This window comes from Cynoglossus semilaevis, chromosome 10 (genome assembly GCF_000523025.1).
Source record: "Cynoglossus semilaevis isolate Cse_v1.0 chromosome 10, Cse_v1.0, whole genome shotgun sequence".
Classification (NCBI taxonomy): Eukaryota; Metazoa; Chordata; class Actinopteri; order Pleuronectiformes; family Cynoglossidae; genus Cynoglossus; species Cynoglossus semilaevis.
Window position 1 is genome coordinate 9,302,912 of NC_024316.1, and position 20,922 is coordinate 9,323,833.

Consider the following 20,922-nt stretch of genomic DNA (forward strand, 5'->3'; position numbering starts at 1 on the left):
TTGGGAGGTTTTTGTGCTAGCTAACTGTGATCCTGTGTAACTACGCCACAGATGATTAGGTATAATCTGCAGACATGGGCAACACAGCTGTCGCTTTTAGCCTCTGACAAGATAACAAGGACCCTGCAGCTCCAGCAGATCTGGCATATAGATCTGACTTGGCACAGTCTGATCTTTGTTACCGGACGGCTGTTGGAGTCTGTAGGTGGGTAGGAGAAGGAAGGTGAAACTGATGGAGGAGAACCAGAGCTGGTGGACCTGTCCGCCAATGCCTGTCACATCATACGTCTGCAGTGGGGACGTCTGATAGCACTGATGAGTGCTGGTATCAGGCCTGCTCATGCTTGTCCAAATCCCAGATTAAAGGCCTCCGCCCCCTTCGTTCTACCGTCCCTCCCACCCTCACACACTTACTCTTTCTCTGTAGCACTTTTACAAAGCAGCCACTGCACTTCTGTCACCTCACTCACTGTGTGTGTGTGTGTGTGTGTGTTTGTCCTATTCCGTCTAACTCGGTGACATTTCTGCAAACACCCAGTGCTGCCCACTCTGTCTCTGTATCTTCATTATGTAACTCTGCCGAGTGCTGGACAAGTCAGATCTGAAGCTGCTGAGGCACAGTGAGCTGGTGCAGTCTTCGACCAGAATGGTGAGGTAGGACAGACCAATCTCAAGATAACTTTGTACTGAGAGACCATGCTCATACTGCTTCTTATTTCTGCTCAATAGACAGTGTTGTTAGTTAGACTTCTATGCTCATTGGAGAACAACTAAACTCAGAGAATGTTCTGTTCTGCATCTGGATGTAACGGATGTTTCAGGAGGTTTGATGTTGAAGATGCTTTAGTCATAAAGACTGATGTTGAGTTAACGTTACGGCAGTTTGTCCTTAAGCTGTGATCCAGGCTATGTGATTATGTGTTACCGTTGTGATTATTGTTAAATAAGTGACAGAACCACTGTGATGCTGCTGGAGATTAGAAATAGATTAGTGACAAAGACAATTTTGCCCTTCAGTTATTTCTTTTCTTTATGAACCTCTGCTGGATTAAAGACAATATCTCCAAGTAATCTGTTCAGCAGATGACAGACATGATCATTCCAGTCTGCTCTTACAAGACACTAACCTAGATATAGTGTCCAGGAAAAGTTTAAAGTGTATAAATTTAAGTTTCAACTTTATAAAAAACATCTGTGTGGTAGTGCTGTAATCTGAATTGTAATACTTTGGCTTGAAAAGGAATCCTCTTATGGACAATTTCACTGAATTAGCAACTCTTACCCACTGTAATATTACAAGCTGCAGGGTTACAACTCAGTTTATTTCCATGATCAATTTATCTGATAATGTGGTCCAAAATATACAAAAAAATACCTGTTGATAATTTAATAATCAAACACAAAGTCAATTAATTGTTCTAACAGATTTTAGAGACCATTTTAGAGAAAAAAAAACATTTCTAGCAAAGCTATTTACCTAAATATATACAGTATGTATATAAAGTGTTGTTTTGTTGATACAAATACAATTATATTATTTTTTAACTCTTCCTTTTAAAGATGCTGCTGGAAAAGTATTTTTTAATGCTTTTATTTAAAATATACCAACTAATGCAAATATTCTGAATACACCTAACACTATTTTGTCAATAGAAGTGATTGTCTCTTAATGTGATTAGTGTTGCTGCTAATGTTTCTCTTGTAACGCACGGTTTCACGGTTATGGTTTCAATTTGGAAAACTTGATTCTGTGCAAACTGTGAAAAAAAAAAAAGCACTTTCTTGTACGGGTCCATTTATCACTCACTAAGAGCCTTTGAATCATTTCCTGTTTGTCTCCAGATGTTCCTTCACAAGCCAGCCTCCCTGTTTCCCTGTGAGACTTTTACAAATATTTTCCAATTTCACAGGGACGACCTTGTCCCGGTCGCACTTGCATGTGCTAATAACTAAACCCTTAGTGTTCACTTGGAGTTTAGCCTTTGTGAGCAAGATCAGTGTTGTTTGAATGGCCTGGGTGAGATGTTCTGCTGGGGTTTTGTAGTCTCTGCTCATTTTTGTGTCTGTTAGTGGAAACTCACCTTTCAGTCTTTACAGCTCATGAAAATGAATGCCTACAAATTGACTCCGGTTTTATGCTTGTAAAGTGACAGCAGCAGCAGTAAGGTGAAGTGTCCTGTGTTAGTTTGATTTTCATGTAACACTCCCTCCTGAACAAACCCACCACACATTTAGCATCATTACTTAATCCAGCGCCACGTCTGTCTCCATGCCCGCATCACTGTCTCTACTTTCACTCAGCTCATGTTTCTGCTCGGTCACAGTCAGACGGACGAGGCAGCATTATCACTGATTATTATTATTGTTAAATGTGCACAGTGGTTATTAAAAAGCACATCTATCTCAGTTAAATTGGATTTCATATTAAACTTTACTAAAACCAGGCCATGTTTTATCCCTTCTCGTAGTGACCGCTGTGAAGATCTGCTGAGCCCACAGAAGTTATATTTTTTTCTAACTTTCATGGGTTTTTTGTGCAAAGACCTAAATGGTCACCCACTGACTGGTCTTTCAGATATGATCTCTTTAGTGGTTTCATGATTCATCATTTTGTCTGTTTATAGGTTGTATTCGTCTTTTGTAATTTTCCATTGTTGTAAAAGCCGGCAGAAATAGATTTTCTTGATTAATTTGCATAATAGGAACAAGTGTTTAACTGGTTCTGTTTACTTTTGAAAAGGTAAATGACAAACATTAGCAAACGATAGTCTTGTGGTGCGGTTAATGGTCACATGTTCATCTTGAGCAATAGATGGAGGACCGTCTTTTTCAATCTCACCCTCGTATTTGCTTTCCTCACTGTGACACCAACCGTCCTATTGTTTGTCTTCACTGCCTCCATGTATCTTCTCCAGTGTTCTACTTTTACTAATCCTTAGTCTAATCCAACCATGATCTTTCTCCAGCACCAAAACACCTCAGTCTTACCTCTTTACTTTATTTTAATCTTTAGCTGTTTGTTTAGATGAAGTCTATGTTTATAATAAGTATTATGATTTATAATAAGTATTATGATTTATAATAAGTATTATGAAATATGTTAATTTGTTAATGTTTTAGGGCACAGTCGCTTCTCGCTGTGGCCACTAACATCTAATTTCCACTTGTCAAAAAAGGAAAAGGAAAAATCTAATTTTATACTATTTTTATCCATTATTTTAGGATGAATTGCTTGGATATCTTTGCTTACTTTGACCTTTGAATTTCCAAGGAGTCAGCTGTGATGCTTTTGTACTGTTTATGTTTGTACTAAAATGTCCTGAAGAACCAAGTGGAACATGCATCTTGGTCACACAGTTTGTGGCTTCCTTCCTCAAAAGGACTCACATCTAGGTCCCTGAACTACTCACCACTGACAGACCACTCTTATACACTCCTTACTGTTGTGTTGTCTGAAACAGCCTCCTACTGTGTGTCTTTGGAGGGAGGGGCAGGGGAGAGGGGGCACGGTTAATGATGCACTGGATTAACCAGTGATGGCAAACAGTAGTTACAGGGGTTTAACCCAGTGACCTCTGCTCAAACAGGGGCTCTCAATCCACACAGCTGAAACAAAGCCATTCACTGACACATTCCTGGTCACTGCCACTTTAAGGCTAATGTAGTCAGGCTCACATCAAACACTGTTGTCAGGATACGCAGCAGGCCAGTGTGCTGCTGCGCTGATAAATCCGCTTAATGTCTTGTAACTGCTTCTGAACAATGTCCAAGTAAAGGGTTTGGTTTAGGTCCCAGTGTCAAACAGTCCGCTGAGGCTGAATAGTTCAGATAATCATTCAACATACCTGGGAAATGGACTGGATAAATATTTGCTCAGAGTGTTTGGCAACTGAGGAACCAGCATGTAATAATTGTTAGTTGTACTGCCATAAAGTGGACGGCTCTTCCTTTCAGATGTGGACAGGATATTAAGTTAGTGTGTATTTATTCACTAAGTGTGTGTGTGTCATCCACCTGAGACCAGTGAAGTAATGGTCAAAGACTACTGATATTTTCTTTAATAATGAGGAGTAATCTTTTGGAATTTCAGCTAATGATTTGACTGAGGCTAACACGAGGGAATATGTTGACTGAATATGTTCCCAGTCAGTCACTTCATACAATTACTACCCAAGGGTTTGTTTGTTTCCATGTACATGACACTTTACGACCATTGGAAATTTGCCTTCCCTATTAAACCTCGATTAAAACTTGCTAGCAGCTGCCTCGTATTCACAGTCCGAAGCCCTGAGTACACGATCACCAAACACTGATTAGCAGAGCACCATTTAAAGAGACTAAAATACCACTGCACTCTCCCATTAAACTACAGCACGTGCATTACTTTCTAAAGTCTTAGGGGCTACAGGATACACTAATTGAGGCTAACTTATGAAGACCAGTCCAGGGTTTTGATTAGCATTTTGTAGTACTGTAACTTAAAGGTCGTGCCCATTTACTCTCTAGGCTCCACTTTAGAATTGATTGTTTACAGTTTTTTGGGTTACGGGATCTATCGAAACACTGGTGGCTGTGTTGGCAGATAAGCCTTTGTGGGACAATGATACTGGCCCATTCTAGTTATCCAATATGAACCACAGCTTATCTGGTCTGTACCAGACCCATTATTCTACACTCTTATTTACAGGTGGTTCCATCCCAACATCACTGGACTGGATGCAGAGAAGCTTCTGTTGACCCGTGGAGTCCATGGCAGTTTCTTGGCTCGACCCAGTAAGAGTAACCCTGGAGATTTCACCCTTTCTGTCAGGTACTGTACATCCATGCTTAATTTATTCCATTTATTCTCAACAGTTGTGATTAAAGGCAGAAAATGATCGAGACATTCACACTCTTCTTATTAAAATAAGTCTGTTGATAGGCGATAACTAAACACATTGTAGGTGCCGTTGTCCCACCTTAGTTCCCTCTGTCCTCATACACAGTCGTTTGTCACACCACAGAGCTGAGAGTCAAACAGCCCGAGCCTGACAGTAATAACTCGGTAGATGATAATGTGAGTGCAGACCAATAACTGCCGCAGATAACGATGTTTGCAAGCCTACAACTTAACAAGGTGGCGGAAAATATTCACGTAGGTCGTTGCTTTAGTCTGACAGTAATTAGAGTCACATTCTGCATAGATAATTTTGAAATTTAAAAGTCACGTCTTATTCTCCAGGCAACCAAGTATCAACACAAATAGCATTCAGCAGATCTGTTTTTGTATTTTCTGGTGTTTACTCACCTGCTGATTACATCTTTACAAGAACAGAACAGACTTGAGAGTGTATGCAGTACATACAGTGTGTAGCCCATAGCCTAGAAAGTGGGTAGGTGGTTGGTGTACCAATTTCCATATGGATTGTACACCTGTGTAAAATGCCAGTGGACACCATTGACCATGTTTTATGTGAAGACCCCTTAAATCCTTTTAATTGCGAGCCCTCATATGTTACAGAGGTAATGCAGACTCTGACAAGTTGGAAGAATCACAAATACTGTGGCATTTACAGAGAGGAGGAAGAAAGAGGAGTGAAGAGTGGAGCTCTTCTTAGCAACAGAAGCTATTAGTAGGTCCATCGGTCATCCACGTTTCTGACAAAAGGCAAGCTGCATTTGTTACACTTTAAGTAGCAGGCACACCAACACTGGTAGATAAAGTAGATAAGCCTGTGTTTCTGTGTAAACAGGTGAGGATGGAAAGCAGAGAGTAAAATCCAAAAGGTAAAAGAGACATGGTATGCAGAAGGCTTAAATTTGAAAGATCGGTAAAGGGTATTTATTTGTGGTAGAGGTACTTTTTCACTAGCCGGTTCACTACTTAGCTGCTCATGTGATACAGTTGAAACACATTTGACAAAAAAAAGACTTAAAATAAATCTACTTTTCATTAAAGTCTGTTTGTAAAAACCAAAATACTATGTATACGTATCACTTTTATAATCTAATTAATCAAGTATTTACTGGTCCTGGTGTTTTGTGCAAGTTTATTGTGTAAAAAGCAGACAATACAGCACTTAAGGTATTGATTTATTGCTTTATAACAAAGAGTAATGGAAAGTATAGCTACAGTAAAGACATCACTGTCATTACAAATCAGACCCATTACTGTGCCTCTGATTTGGTTTATGAATGTTATTTTTTCTCTGCTCACTAACAATCTCACTGTGGTCACAAATGTGAAAAGAATAACCACCTTATCTTACGGTGATATATGTATGTGTACAGAGGTGCCCTCATTAGAACAAGGCTGTTGCTTCATGTTATAGCCATCATTTGTACCAGGAATCTTGGACAAGCATTTCCCTGATTCCATTAAGCACTAAATACAGTCTGAAATGTTGAAGCTAATGTAACTGGTTGTAATTGACAGATGTGTAGAAGCTATTCTTAGCTGGGATATCACTGCTCCTAACACATTTTCCATTTCCCCCCTCTGCCTCACGCACACATTCACAGTAAGTGTCTTATCGGGGCATAGGAGAGCCTAATTAGCTCATCATTAGCCAGGTTTTATCTTACTGAGGTCATCAGCAGGGGTGCAGTCAATGTGAATTTTCAAAATTAATGGACACTGAGGGAATTGGTTGTCCTCTCTGCTCTGTCTTATCTCCCTCTGTACGCCTATTCACTTTTTATCTCCACCGCTTCTTTTCTCCGCCGGTCCAGGAGGGGCATAAAAGCCTAAGGGGTTGGACAGAGCTGCTGAATGCTGATGTTTTGAGGTGTTAATGACAGCTTTTTGAGTTTTATGGTCCTCAAAAGAAAGGTGAGGGCTGGCGGATTAGTTAGAAGTACAAAAAATCCAGGCTGTATTATTTCTATATTCAGCTAGCACAGCCATCTAGAATAGTTTCTCTGTAGGTAGCAAAGGAAAATAGATATTTTTTCCATCTTTTAGTAATTGTGTTACAATTTTCCATTATATATTTGCACTGCAGCAATGCTGATGTGTTCACTGCATCATTAATATGAATTTTAAGTGATACAAATTATAAAGTGTGTATTTTTTTCCTCACACCTGTTTATTTTCCGACAGTTTCAGCAGTCTCTCTGAGTGCTTTGTTCCACTCACGCCTAAACTCTTTCTTCATGCCTTCACCCTGATTGGCAGTTTAGGCTTAAAGAACGCCACAGTTATCTAGATGTTTAAAATACATTACACAATGTTAACAAGTGGTTATTCTCTGTTCTAGTAGTAAATCTATTGTAAATATCCTTCATAGATAATGGGCACAGACAGTGATGTGCTTAAAAATACCTTATTTTTACACACTATTATTATTATTATCATCATCATTATCAAACCAATGATAAAAATTACCAGTAGTAATAGTAAAAATAGTAGTAGTAGTAGAATTAGTGGTAGTAGTCTGATGACATGAGGTCTGGGATGTTGATCAGCCCTGCTCTGGGTCTGGTCTTACCAGTCATCTCAGCCCAGGAGAGTATCTGTATGTAAAACTGTAAAACTGCTGCAGTGCTTAGATGAACAAGAACAGAAGTTATGTAAACGTGCTTTTGTTCTGAAGTTGATGTTATAATGTCATGATTGCGGCTGTGGACTCTAAGGTTAACTTGATTTCTATACATGAAAACTGGACAAAAAGTCTATTTCTCTGCAGTGGTGAATGCCTTTAGTTTAATATTTGATTTGCTAACATAAAGGTCAAAGAGGTGAGGTTTAGAGGAAATACTTGAACTGCTACTATGTAAAGGGATAAGGCTGTTAAAAAATATTACATTTGTTTAAAATGTAAAAGTTTAAATGACACATAAAGGACAAAACTGCTTTTAACTTTATTAATAACTGCAACTAGTGGCAGAAATCATACATGTAATTAAGATTAAAATGTCAAACAAAAATATAGATAGACGTGAATGCAGCAGGGTAAACAGAGAGTGACCTGAGTTTTAAATGCTTTTTAGCAGACAATACAGTCATAGTAGTGAGAACTGAAGACACCGAGCCCTCGTATGTCATTTGAAGTTTTCAAATTAACAAGAAAAGTTGGCTCTCCAAAAAATCAGATTTAGTGGATTTTTTTTTCACATGCAAAGACCAAACAAAAGTTTATTCCCTTCAATTTTACAAATGAACTGAGAGCCGTTGGAGGAGTTTCTCAGTGGTGTAAAGCTCTATTAAGTGAAAAATATTACTCAGAATGGCTTCAGGGCAATGCTAGCAATAATTAATTCAAATGTCTGTGTGTGTGTGTGTGTGCGTGCGTGTGCGATTAAGCATTTTTCTCATTCTTATTACTGTGTTTTATTCGTTTTTCTAATGATTTTAATGTTTTATTAGTTATTATGATTCAGGATTAACTGCTTGGCTGATAGAACTGTTTGCTCTCTGGATTTGAGCAGCGACATAGAGATTAAGAGGAGCATGAATATTTTCTGTGTTTCCACTTACCTGTTCTTGTAGTCCCTGTTATTGAATATTACATTTTTTTTAAACGTCTGCCTTTAATTAAAACCTAAAATAAATGTGTGAATAATGTATCCTGCCATCAATTAATCCAACTAATGGATAAAATATCGGATTTAAGAAGCTGTGTTATTATAGACACAAGGTGTGTTTTTTCGGGCTGATGAATATTTATCCACAGCTGATATAATTAAACAGAATGGTGCTGGAAACGCATGCAAATTAAATGTTTTTTTCAGCGAGGAAAAACATCAAACATATCAGTTAAGACTTTTGTTTTTTAGACATTTTTTCCATACAATGTTTTTTTTTTTGCATAACTTTCCGTCGTTGTATTTTCCGTTGTGACGATGTGTCACAGTTACAGTCACTGCATTGTCTTGACTTTTAAACTTGGTTTCTTGTTTAGTTATTAAATCTGCCTGATCTTATTTGCATAGACTGCGCTCTGACTATTTCGGTGACATCATTGTTTGTTATAGGAAATCATTGTTTTAGAGTCTAATGAAAAGTATGACAGAATGTGGGGAGAAAAGATCAGTGAAGGGCGGTTGTAAATGGAAGACTGTATAGATCAGGGGTCCCCAACCCCCGGTTTGCGGACCAGTACCAGTCCATAGGTCATTTGGTCATTTGGCCACAGTGGGACACAGTCATATGTCATATATCATATATATTTCTTTATTTAAAAATATTCTGGCAATATTTTAAAAGAATAGGTCATTCAGACCGATACTAATAGAATATCGTCTAAAAGTTTTTATTTTGAAAATGGAATAATCCTTCAATGCTCAGCACCTTGGTACTGGTCTGTAGTAACGGGTGGTACTGGCTGACCAGTCCTCGGAACAAAAAAGGTCGGGGACCACTGGTATAGCTGTTACTACTCCAAAACAGACTAATACATGTTTCTGCAATTGAATATTATTTATTCTTTATTCTTATTATTAAGCTACAAATATTGTTCATTGCTGTATGATTTTAAAAAAAAGTTTAATTTCTTAGGTTAACAAACTGCTGCATGGACTTTACTTAATGTAAATGGCACAAAAACACAAACGGCTTGGTGGGCCGCATTTGGCCCCCGGGCCTTGAATTTGACACGTATGTTCTATGTGATATGTTTTAGAGAGCAACATCTAGATTGTCAAAACAGAAATAAAAGTCTAAGAATGTTAAAATTAAGTTTTTATTTTACCCTAAAAACTATAGAATGCATTGGATCAGTGTGGTTAAAAATGTATGAAAATGAAAAAAATATATATTAACAATAAACATCAAATATTGATGTTAGAAAAAAATTTGATTTTTGTTTCATTTCATTTGAGTGTCTGTCCAGAACAGTTCTAATCAATTCTGAGAAATACATTTGGTGACCCCAGGACTAAACAATTGATAACCTATCATAGGCAAATATAAAGCTTAATCCATAACTTTAGAAAACGCTTCTCTACATGTTTATAATGTGAAAGGAGCCGAAGAAGTGGATACAAATGTTAAATGGAATATAATAACTTACTCTGAGGCAAGATGAGCTTTTGCCTATTGGGGAAAATGAAAGGTCTCTGTCACGGCATTTTGCCAGGAGCCACTAATGCAGCCATTAAACAATAACCAGGAAACAGAGAGCAGAGGTAGACGGAGATGAATAATGGGGGAAGAATGCTGGTAAATAGGTATGTAAAATGTTTGATAACTGGAAAAGTCATGTGAGGTGAAAAGGAGGAAATAGGATTTGTGATATTTGATATGAACATTAGCCCATATTCAGTTAAAGGGAGAGAGGAACGTGATGTTTCTCACTCTGGAGATCAGATAACACTGAATAAACTGGCCCTGGATCAGTTATACAGTATGTCCATGTGTCATTACATCTAATTTGCTTACTGGATGAATTCTGTCTGCCTGGGAATTATTTTTCTAATTTGGTCACTGAAAGAAAAGACTATTTACATACAGTACATTTAGTAATCAAGTATCTTGTTTCTTACTTGCTGCAGTGCATGTAAATCTCACAGAGCAGAATCTTCCGAGCAGGGTTATAGATAACAAGAACATAACCCAGATAACATGAGCATAGCAAATGGTTTTTGTCGTATCAGTTTTTAAGCTCAGAAACTTCTTTAATCCTTTCTTTGAAGACGGTTTAGATATACCTAGGGGTGTCTCAATCCGATACTAAGGCTTGCTATCGTTTCGATATTGGTCAAGATTTCCAGATTGAATGTCGAAAAAACAACAGTAGTCTGTCCAGTCTGAGCCTGCAGGCAGAGTTTGACCTGTGGTATAGATGGTACCATGGGAAAAGATGTCTATGTTTTTTTTTTATGTAAGCAAATTATATATGCAGATTATTGTTATTTTTCTGTCTTTGTTTTCCCCTAGAAGCACACAAACATTCAATGGGAAACTATCGAGTGTCTTGTTGAAGTGGGTTTACCTCTGTTTTTATGAATTTAAATAAACAGAGTGACTCACTTCTTGTTTTTTTTTTTCCCTGCACAGGCGGAATGATGAGGTGACCCACATCAAGATCCAGAACTCGGGTGACTACTATGACCTGTACGGGGGCGAGAAGTTTGCCACGTTGGCCGAGCTGGTGCAGTACTACACCGAGCAACAGGATCTGCTGCGGGAGAGGAACGGTCATGTCATCGAGCTCAAGTACCCACTCAATTGCAAGGACCCCACATCTGAGAGGTGCTGACAATCTCGCACAATAACGCCCACGATAACCAACATACTCGTATTTGCATACAATACCCAGCTCTGTACAGAGTGAATAACACCAGGCAGGGAGACATAAATAAGACACGGCAAAGGTCGGTTCAAGAGGTCACTGTTGGCCCTGAATTCATTAAAACTGCAAATGTTTCTCCCTCACCAAAGATAGTAATATTTATTCATAGAGCTCTGTGAGGTAGTACTCCAAAACTAGAAAGTACCCATGGATACTAGCAAAGTTACCTCTCTGTATGTGTTTTTATTTTCTCTACTGCTTAAGTTTTGTTTCTTCAGATGTTTAGAAGTTTGTAACTGGGGTTTTTTAAGTTTCTTCCATGACGTCACTGAGAACTGAAGAAGCCTCTTGAGTAGAACTCTTGAAAAGGCTTCTTCCTCAAGTAATTGCATATACACTACATTACAGTTTACCTCTGAACTTATTACATTATGTTGGAAGGGATCAGATTCACGAGAACCTTGACAGGCTGAATCTGTGAGTCATCTTCATCTGAAGATAAATTGGTGGCTAGTTTGATTAACTTAAATTTAGGTTATATTTTTGAAATCTTTCAGGATTTTATGTACAGTCCAGCTTCGTTTTGGTTCCTTTTTTTTCTTTCTTTTTTTTTACACTTATTTTTCTCACTGGAGCTGAAAGTTCCTGACAGACAGTTAACTGTAAACTTTAACTCCAGAATGCAGTAATAACCTATCATAAAACAATAACAATCAACAGTTAACAATATATAACCAAACTGTGTGCTCCTCAATTCAGAGGTTTATTATCATCAGTATCATCTGCCTCCACACACCAACCATCCATTAGAATGAACAGTATTTTCCTGGACTCTCCATTATTTCCTCCAACACTTCGGCCTCAACTTTGACATTTTTGTCCAGAAATATCACTGTCTCTCTTCACCCTTCTCTCTCTAACTTTGATCTCCAGACTTCTCAACCTTTTCTGTTCCACTGATCTGCTCTTATCTACTCTTTCCATCCTGCTCATTCCCAATGAAAACGTCAGCATCTATCTTTAAGCCACTTCCAGCACATCTCCCTGTCTTCTAGACCAGTGATTGCCAAACACAGTGCTGTGGACAATTAACCAATTTTAATTGAGTTTGAGAACTATTAATTATTTGTTCCACGTAATTTGTCCTTGTCCATCACAGCTCTGGTGATAGGCAGAGCCATTTAATACTGCTGTTGAGAAAGATCTTTGTGAGTCTTCAATTCCTGCACGTATCAGTGTTGTGTTCAACAGACAGACCCAGGTTTCACAATTAGTGGGTAAATTGTGAGTACCGGTAAACTATAAAATTATTATATTTCGTCACATGTACTTTTTGTGAAATATTTATTTGGTTGTCGGACGAGGAACTTTTCTAACTATGTGCCGTGGCACAAAAGATGGATGAGTTATTACTATACCAATTTGGGGGAAACCCACATGAGTTATTTTTACCAAATATTTAAATAATTACTGTCTGTACCTTGTTTTTTTGTGGTTAGCCTCAGCGATGTTAACTCTTGCGTCATCAGCTTCACTTTACCTTAAGGAGACATTGGCAGTGTTTTTTTTAAAAAAACAACAACATCAGCTTGTTTTTTTTATACGTCAGTATGTGTGTCCTGTGTGGGTGGTGCTGCTGTTTTTGTTTGTGTTCACTGGTTTCTGCACACAGTGTGTAGGCTCAGACTTTACACTGATAAACATGTTAATAAACATGTCACCACATCTGCACAGCTCATCTGTAATGTATCACGGCTGCTGTGTTAGCCAGGGATCTGTACCTGGAACTCACTCACAAAGAAGACGCTGTAGAAAAACATATTTTCAGCTGGATAAAAAAAAGGAATCGCCTATAGCGTATAAAACACGTCAGCTTCCATTGTTATCTGGTATCATCTCAGGCTGAACCTGTTATATACATTCATCTTCACCTCACGTCTGCACCACCTGCGTCTTCATTTCTGTGCAGGTCTAAGAACAACTTGTGATCTGTGTCTGTGGTTTGTGTAGTTTTTCCATTCTACATGCATCTGTTGTCTGAGCCTCCACGCACTCTTGGCTCACCACAAAAAAAAAAACACTGAAGGAATCAACAATGTAACACAGACTTATTTTTCAGTACAGCCTTTTCTCACTTTGCAGCAATACGCAGATAGACATTATAGCTTCTTATAACTCTACAATGGATTTTGTTTCCTGGAGGCAGGAAGCCTGACTCTTGTCCTCCCACTCTTTTGGTTTCTGCCTCAGTTCTTCTCTCTTGTCTTGATAAATCTTCTACCTTGAAAACCACATCATCCAGCCTGAGGCTGAACTTCTTCATCTCCACAGGAGTTTGAGAAGCAGATGGTGTGTGCAGTCAATCTGTAATGATCATCACTGATGTTCCATGTGTTTTTGAACACACCACACCCAGCTCTCTGTTCTCTTTTCAAGTCTCCAAGGTTCTGTAGCATTCCCTGACAGTCACAGACAGCTAATGTGATTCGCTGGACATGGTGAATGGTTGTGGCTTCATTCGAGAACAATCCTTTAGGCTGATAGAAAGAAAGTAGCAAAGTATTTTAATGGAAATAGAAATATGAGGAAAATATGTTGATGTGAGGAACCAAAGTTTCACTTTATACTTTAGCTATATTAAAGTAGAAATTGCACTATTTTCATGTGGCCCCACACTCTGTCTGCAGCATGTTCAGAAATTGCACTATTTTCATGTGGCCCCGCACTCTGTCTGCAGCATGTGTGACCATTTAGCTTCACGCGCCTACGTGATGCCTACATCGTTCTTGGAACTGGTTTGTGCAACAAAGTGCACATCCAAACCACAAAATTTTAATAATCAATGATGAGACATTTTGATCCTGTCATGACACTCATTGCTGTCCAGAAAATTCATGTTTGTATCAAATCAAAATGTTGAATTGTCATTTATTTTGTGTTTTTTATTTTCTTTTTTCTTTTTCATTGTCATTTCCAGGTGGTACCACGGGCACCTCTCGGGGAGAGATGCAGATAAACTGCTGACTGACAAAGGCAAGCCTGGTAGTTTCCTGGTGAGAGAAAGCCAAAGTAAACCAGGCGACTTTGTTCTCTCAGTTCTCACCAATGAAGAGAAGCATGAAAACATGGATCGTAAGACCAAGGTCACGCATGTGATGATACGCTACCAGGTGAGCTGCGCTCAGGTCATCAGACTCTAATAAAAATGAAAACACGTAGTGAATAGAGAACTTTATCACATCAGCAAAGACTTGGACAGGAAGATTAACTCAATCTTTGTCCGCAGCAGGATGGTAAATATGACGTGGGTGGAGGTGAGAGGTTCGATACCCTTGCTGATCTGGTGGATCACTATAAGAAAAACCCAATGGTGGAGAAAAGTGGCATTGTGGTACATCTTAAACAGGTACTGAATCCAGTATGGCAACTTTCTGCATCATGGTTATTATTGCTTTTGAACTTTTATTTTAGCATGTTTTTTTAATAAATAAATGCTCTGTCTTTAAAGCCGTTTAATGCCACACGGATAAATGCAGCGAACATTGACAACCGTGTACGAGAGCTCAACAAAGTAGCAGACAACTCTGAGAAACCCAAGCAAGGATTCTGGGAGGAATTTGAGGTATGTGCCCCTGGAGTTATTTGTTTCAGTATCTGTAATGGTGGTGGGTTCAAATCTGTCATGTTTGTTTAAATGAAATTACCCTTCACCACATATACTGTCGGAGAAATTCATTTTTGTTTCACTCTCTAACCACAGAAGCCGAATATTTGTCATTAGAGGGTTTCATTAGCCTTGGCCCGAAACAAATGTGTTTGAATTCTTAATGTCTGTAGGCGTTTAATACTTAAAGGAATTTGTCACGTCATCTAAAATACCATCCTGTGAGGTAGCATGGTCACTGTTTTTTTATTGTTATATTCATCTATAATTGTTGTCTTTTGTGTCAAATAAAAGGGCTCATGTTTATTTATGACATGTAATTTTGTACATCTGAGTTAAATTCCTGTGTTTTGTTTGATTTTCTTGCTGAATTAGTAGGTTATCTATAATCATAACTGTCAAATCAGTCCATGTTCATATTTTATATCAGCATTTTATCCCCGGTTTATTGTTTATTGGACTGTTTTTGTAATTTACACATTCCTTTTACACAGAATAACTTAAAACGACTAAAAGTTGCAGAAAATCTATTTAAATCTTATCATTTTGTGAATGAAACATTCTTAAAGGGTTAGTTCACTCTGTTTCTCCTAAATTATTTCTGTTTCTGTCATGTCAGGGGACTTTTACTTTATCAAAAAAGGTCAAGATTATTGGTCTTTTATTAACATTTAAAAAACTAAATGTATAAGTGTAAATGTAAACTATACTGATGTTCTGTTTGGATCCTACTTTCTTAAAAAAATTGATGCATGTGTTTTGTTGTTTATTTCTGTTTCTCGTCATTTATCAGGTGCTTCAACAACAGGAATGCAAACTGCTGTATCCCCGGAAAGAAGGCCAGAAGCCAGAGAACAAGAGTAAAAACAGATACAAGAATATCCTCCCCTGTGAGTGGAGCAGCAGTCTACCATTTCCTGTGTCTCCAAGCTTCCTGTGGAAACTGTGACACAAATAGACAACAGAGAAATGTTGAGCCCTCAGCAAAAATGTCACCCATTTATTCTTGATAACTCACAGCCCATCCGTTGACGCGAGACAGGAAAACAAAAAATGTCGACATTTGGCTCTGCACTAAAGACGGTTTGTGTTGTTTTCAGTTGACACGACTCGTGTGGTGATTAGGGAGAGTGATCCAGATGTTCTAGGTTCAGACTACATCAATGCAAACTACATCAGAGTGAGTCTCTGTGGGTGGCGTCTATATGTTCATTGTTATTGTTAGAGATTATTATATTGTTGTGAGATTATTACTGTCAGACCGAACGTCCTTTAGTCTGTGTAACATCTTTGTTCTGTGCAGTGTTTGCATGAAGAAGGGCGCCACATGGAGGAGGGCAAGGTTTTCATCGCCACCCAGGGCTGTCTGCAGAACACGGTCATCGACTTCTGGAAGATGTTGTATCAGGAGAACACACACGTCATCGTCATGACCACCAGGGGAATCGAGCGAGGACGAGTGAGTGACTAGCTCAGCTGTCCATCAACTAGTCCGTCTTACATTACTGTGCTGTTTCATACTGCAGCATGTTGAAGTTGGTTCTGTAGAAAAATGTAATTAGTTCTGTTTCTCTTACTTTGTCCGGTGTTTATGGTTTGAGCTTTCCCAAATTATTTTGATTTCTCAGAAACAATACAATAGAATCACCATCAAAAAAAGTCTTCTGTTATTTGACACCTGTTCCTTTATAATCCGGCCATGGACCACTTTAGTTTTACAGCAGGTGTGAGAATAACAATTGCTGACCACAGTACTTTACAAGCTCAGACAAAAATAAAAGCACATGAATCATTAGACGTGTATGAAATAATCATAAGTACACGGAGCAAAAAGGAACTCCATCTGGACAACAATGAATGAAGATGAAATTGATAGAGTCTGAAGTTTAAGTCCAAAACTATTGGAGACAAAACCGCTGAGACCAAAACTGCTTCACTGGGTTTGGAAGTTGAGACATCAGAATGGAATTAATCTGTTTTTTGAAAGTTTTCTGTTAGTGATGTCTTAGGTTCTCTTCCATAGAAGTGTAGGGCTAATTTTTTGTTTTTTTTTCAGCTGGACATGCTTGTCCAGCGACCTCCTGTCTCTCTCCGTTTTGCACGCTTTCTGGATAAAAAACTACACCTGCTTCTCTGAAGATAAGATACAGAAAGAAAGAGGAGAAATGGAACAACTGGACTGTTCCTGTAAATTTCAGTCTAATGGCTGACTCTGTTTTTGATGTGTGAGTGTGTGTGTAGAAGTAGGAGGTGGGTCACAAGAGACAACTGTCGAGGATAGTATGACAGCTAAGCTGATGTTAAAGCTGCTTAAGATGAGCGGCTTCTTTAGATTGTCTAATGCTCCGCTCCGTCCCGCTGCTCCATCCTTCACTCCTTCACTCTCTTCATTCGCCATCTTCTCTGTGTCTCTCTGTTTCTTTAGAACAAATGTGTCCAGTATTGGCCCGACCCTTACTCCACCAAAGAGTTTGGGATGGTGTTGGTGAGGAACGTTGAAGAGCTGCCGACCCAAGACTACGTCCTAAGAAAGCTGGAGGTGACTCATCTGGACCGGGTAGGAAAAGCCCTGCTGTACTTCGTCAGTGCTGACCCACTGACCTGGGGTCAGATTATCTCATATGTTACATGCACACACACACACAATCCTCTAACATGTGCTTCAGCTCAGAGAAATAACAAATCGAAGGATCAGGAAGGAAAAAAACAGAACTAAATTTATTGTTGGTTTTATTTTATGTTCTGTTTAGTTTGGAGGTTTGAATCTAACTTTTGGCACATAATACATTACTGCCTAATGAAGGTAATAAAACCTTCAACACTGCTTCGCCACTTGGAGACCAAGCGTTCTGCTTAACGTTTGTTATTAGTGATGCACCAAAATTACAATTCTTGGCCAAAACCAAAATTGAGGAAACCAAGGCCGAAAACTGAAACACCGAAATCAATTATTATGGCAATTATTAGTACCATTGCATTTATGGCTATGACTCTGAACTAAATGTCAATAAAATCAAAGCACTGGTAAAAGTCTTTTGTCAGAAAAACTGAAAATGCACTTAAGGGCAATTTTCAGCCAAAGATTTTCGGTTGCCGAAAATTAGGTGCATCTCTATTTCTGATTATATTTATATTATATACATATTAGTATAAACCCAATTCTTCTAATTCTAATTCTTCTGATTTTGATTATTGTTTGTTGCACAGTTGTATATCTGTGATTTCATTATATATTCATATGGTTTTCCCTTTTACTTCCACTCTTATAGAAGGAGCCTCTGCGGTACATCTGGCACTTCCAGTACCTGAGCTGGCCAGACCACGGTGTTCCCAACGATCCTGGTGGTGTCCTCTGGTTCTTGGAGGAGGTCAACCGCACGCAGAGCACCATTCCAGACAGTGGACCTATTGTCGTTCATTGCAGGTGCGGTCTGGAGCCAGGAACAAGTGAACACAGACTCTGCATTTGCTCCTTAGTTATTGGTACAGTAGTGGCTCCGGTTGAATAAACAAGCAGCAGACCTTCAACTGAAACTGAAACAGAAGAAAGTGATGAGGTTTTTGAGGATTTTGAGGACAGTAACACAATTAGCTCTGGGCAGATAATCCATAAATCCAGTAATCGCACGATAAATGAAAACGAGCGTAATAATTTTGCCGACCTTGATGTATGTTTGTTTTCCTGTCCTGCCTCCTAACTTGCTGGATGACTGAATGAAATGGGGTTTGTTCTCTGCATCGGTCTCACTACTTGGGGGTGTTTGTTCCAACGAACTTGCATGCTCACATAAAACATGACCACCTGAAGTAGTTTTTCCAACTGGGGAAAAAAACTGCACCTTGAGATGCAGAGCCTTCATCCCATCAGTCAAAAATTCACTGAGGTGTTTAGTTGACAAAGTAAATACAAACAGGACAGTGCAAAACAGTGTGCACTCTCACAAAGTGTACTTCACTATATCACAAAAAATATATACTGTATATGTGGCCATCCAGGGGCGTTCAGATACCATAGGAAATACGAGGGGCGTTAGATACATTAGAAATTTGGGAATCGTAACAATTACTCATTAGTAAGGGTGTACTTTGCGGGACAATATATGGTCCAGAAAAATGTGTTATCGTCAAAGGCCTAAACATGATCTGAGGCTTTTAAATAAAGCAGTAAGTAGTAGCAGTACTTAGTAGGAGTGACTCAATATCAGGATGTATTGACCAGATATTCGTGGAAAAAAAAGGACTTAGTTATATAGTTATGTACTTATAGTTAACATAACTATTCATATCGGTATAAGCAGATACTTCTAGTTGCAGTTCGGTATCAGGCTCCCACAGCAGAAGTTTGTCACTGATGGAAACTATTAATTCATATCATTTATTTCCATGTCTTACTGACACTGATGCAGCTTCTGAGTGACTCAGTTTAGACAGCTAACTATTATACAGCCAGTATTGTACCGTATCATTTTTTTTTGTTTGTTTGGTTTTTTTTTTTTGCCTTTTGACCTTTGCCTCTTCTCCCCACAGTGCAGGCATCGGCAGAACAGGCACCATCATTGTCATTGACATTCTCATTGATATCATTAATCGCCAAGGTTTGAGGCCATATTTTGACAGTATTCTCTGTCTCTCCTCTATATCTGCACTGTGTCTTACTGTGTCTCTGTTTCAGGTCTGGACTGTGACATCGACATCCCCAAGACCATCCAGATGGTTCGTCAGCAGAGGTCGGGCATGGTGCAGACGGAGGCTCAGTATAGGTTCATCTACACAGCAGTGCAGCAGCACATAGAGACGGCTCAGAAGAGACTGGAGGAGGAGCAGGTGGGTTCCTGCAGCACTGGTCCACATTTCATTGTGGTTTTGTAAGGATTGTCACCCTGAGGTACAGCTTATAGGATTTAGCAACTTCTAGTGGTTAGGTTACATGTTGTGGCTGAATATTCCTCACCACAGCAGGCATTTAGTTAGCATTTAGTGTCTACTTTGGACCTGGACGTCTCTGAAGGATCTGGTCCCTTTAAACTGAAATGACTTCTGTTTCCACTTGGCAGCGGGGTAAGACGAAGGAGCGAGAATATTCCAACATCAAATATCCCCAGATGACCAACTCTAGATCCAAACCCAGCATTGCCTCCTCTCGCTCTTCCTCTGTGTGAGTACAACAGTGTGGGCTAAGTCCAGTAAAGGTCAAATATAAACAGAAAATAACTGAAACACAGCTGCGGCAGAGTTGAGTTCAGAGAGACAGTGTTTCTGCTGTTTGATGAAAAAGGAATTGAAAATCCATTCAATGCAGCGATGACGTAGCAGTGGTCTGGGTCAATCTGAAGGGTTACAGGACTGTGCTAAAGTTTTGGTGCTGATGACTGATCATGTACAGTTGTTGACAGCATTTGAGGCATTTTTTTCCCTAAAGAGAAATTCTAAACTCTAACAGTTTCACGACTGTGTTAAATGCAAAACAGGTCAGTATAAAAAAAGTGTTGTTTTATTGATATGTCATTGTTTGGTGATGCAGTTTGACAAACGACGACTCGTCCAGTGTCTACGAGAACATAAACTTCAAAAGTCCTCAGTCGTCTTTTGGCAGCAACACCAGGAGATAAAACCACCGTCACCACGGCTTCTCTGTCTGTCTCTTTGTAAGTACTTTAGTATTTACTAATATCAGTATTTTAAAACAAATATGTGTGAAAATGCTGCATTTGGGTCTGTGTGTAATGAACTGTGTAATTTTACTGCTCAGTCCATTTGTAGTAGCTGGAGCTTTTAAAAAGGATAAGACACGGTTTACATGGATGTTTTATATAACATCAACTATATCTGGTTAAAGAAAATAAACTTCTAAGTTTTATGTCCAAGCCCTGATTTATGCGAGGCCAGCTGCATCTGTGCTGCTTTAAAGGAGAAGTTAACCTTCCTGTACAGACACAGAAGATTTAATTTAATTTATAGGTTCAATCTCCTCTTGCAGTTTATTTTATTTTTTTCATCAAAGTAATTCATGGAACAGACCAAGAGGAGAAAAGGGAGGTTTCTCTA

General features: G+C 38.8%; 1 protein-coding gene across 8 annotated transcripts in view; it reads left to right on the forward strand.

The window, feature by feature from the left end:
* The window catches only part of ptpn11b (protein tyrosine phosphatase non-receptor type 11b), a 47,466-nt gene that overhangs the window by 7,866 nt on the left and 18,678 nt on the right, over nucleotides 1–20,922 (forward strand). For 5 of the 8 annotated variants that reach the window (XR_003050803.1, XR_003050805.1, XR_003050804.1 and 2 more), the window contains exons 2-15: nucleotides 4,688–4,810; nucleotides 10,979–11,173; nucleotides 14,191–14,383; nucleotides 14,500–14,619; nucleotides 14,722–14,835; nucleotides 15,671–15,767; nucleotides 15,978–16,057; nucleotides 16,181–16,336; nucleotides 17,303–17,434; nucleotides 18,147–18,301; nucleotides 19,405–19,472; nucleotides 19,550–19,701; nucleotides 19,932–20,032; nucleotides 20,399–20,522. Coding sequence is in view for 5 of the 8 variants with exons in the window: in XM_017036289.2 (XP_016891778.1) it covers nucleotides 4,688–4,810; nucleotides 10,979–11,173; nucleotides 14,191–14,383; nucleotides 14,500–14,619; nucleotides 14,722–14,835; nucleotides 15,671–15,767; nucleotides 15,978–16,057; nucleotides 16,181–16,336; nucleotides 17,303–17,434; nucleotides 18,147–18,301; nucleotides 19,405–19,472; nucleotides 19,550–19,701; nucleotides 19,932–20,032; nucleotides 20,399–20,486 (1,774 nt within the window). In the remaining 3 variants the exon portion in view is untranslated. Of the gene's footprint in view, nucleotides 1–6; nucleotides 655–4,687; nucleotides 4,811–10,978; nucleotides 11,174–14,190; nucleotides 14,384–14,499; nucleotides 14,620–14,721; nucleotides 14,836–15,670; nucleotides 15,768–15,977; nucleotides 16,058–16,180; nucleotides 16,337–17,302; nucleotides 17,484–18,146; nucleotides 18,302–19,404; nucleotides 19,473–19,549; nucleotides 19,702–19,931; nucleotides 20,033–20,398; nucleotides 20,523–20,922 lie in introns of those variants that run through there. The other 3 variants (XM_017036291.2, XM_017036290.2, XM_025059189.1) reach the window with 3 other exon arrangements.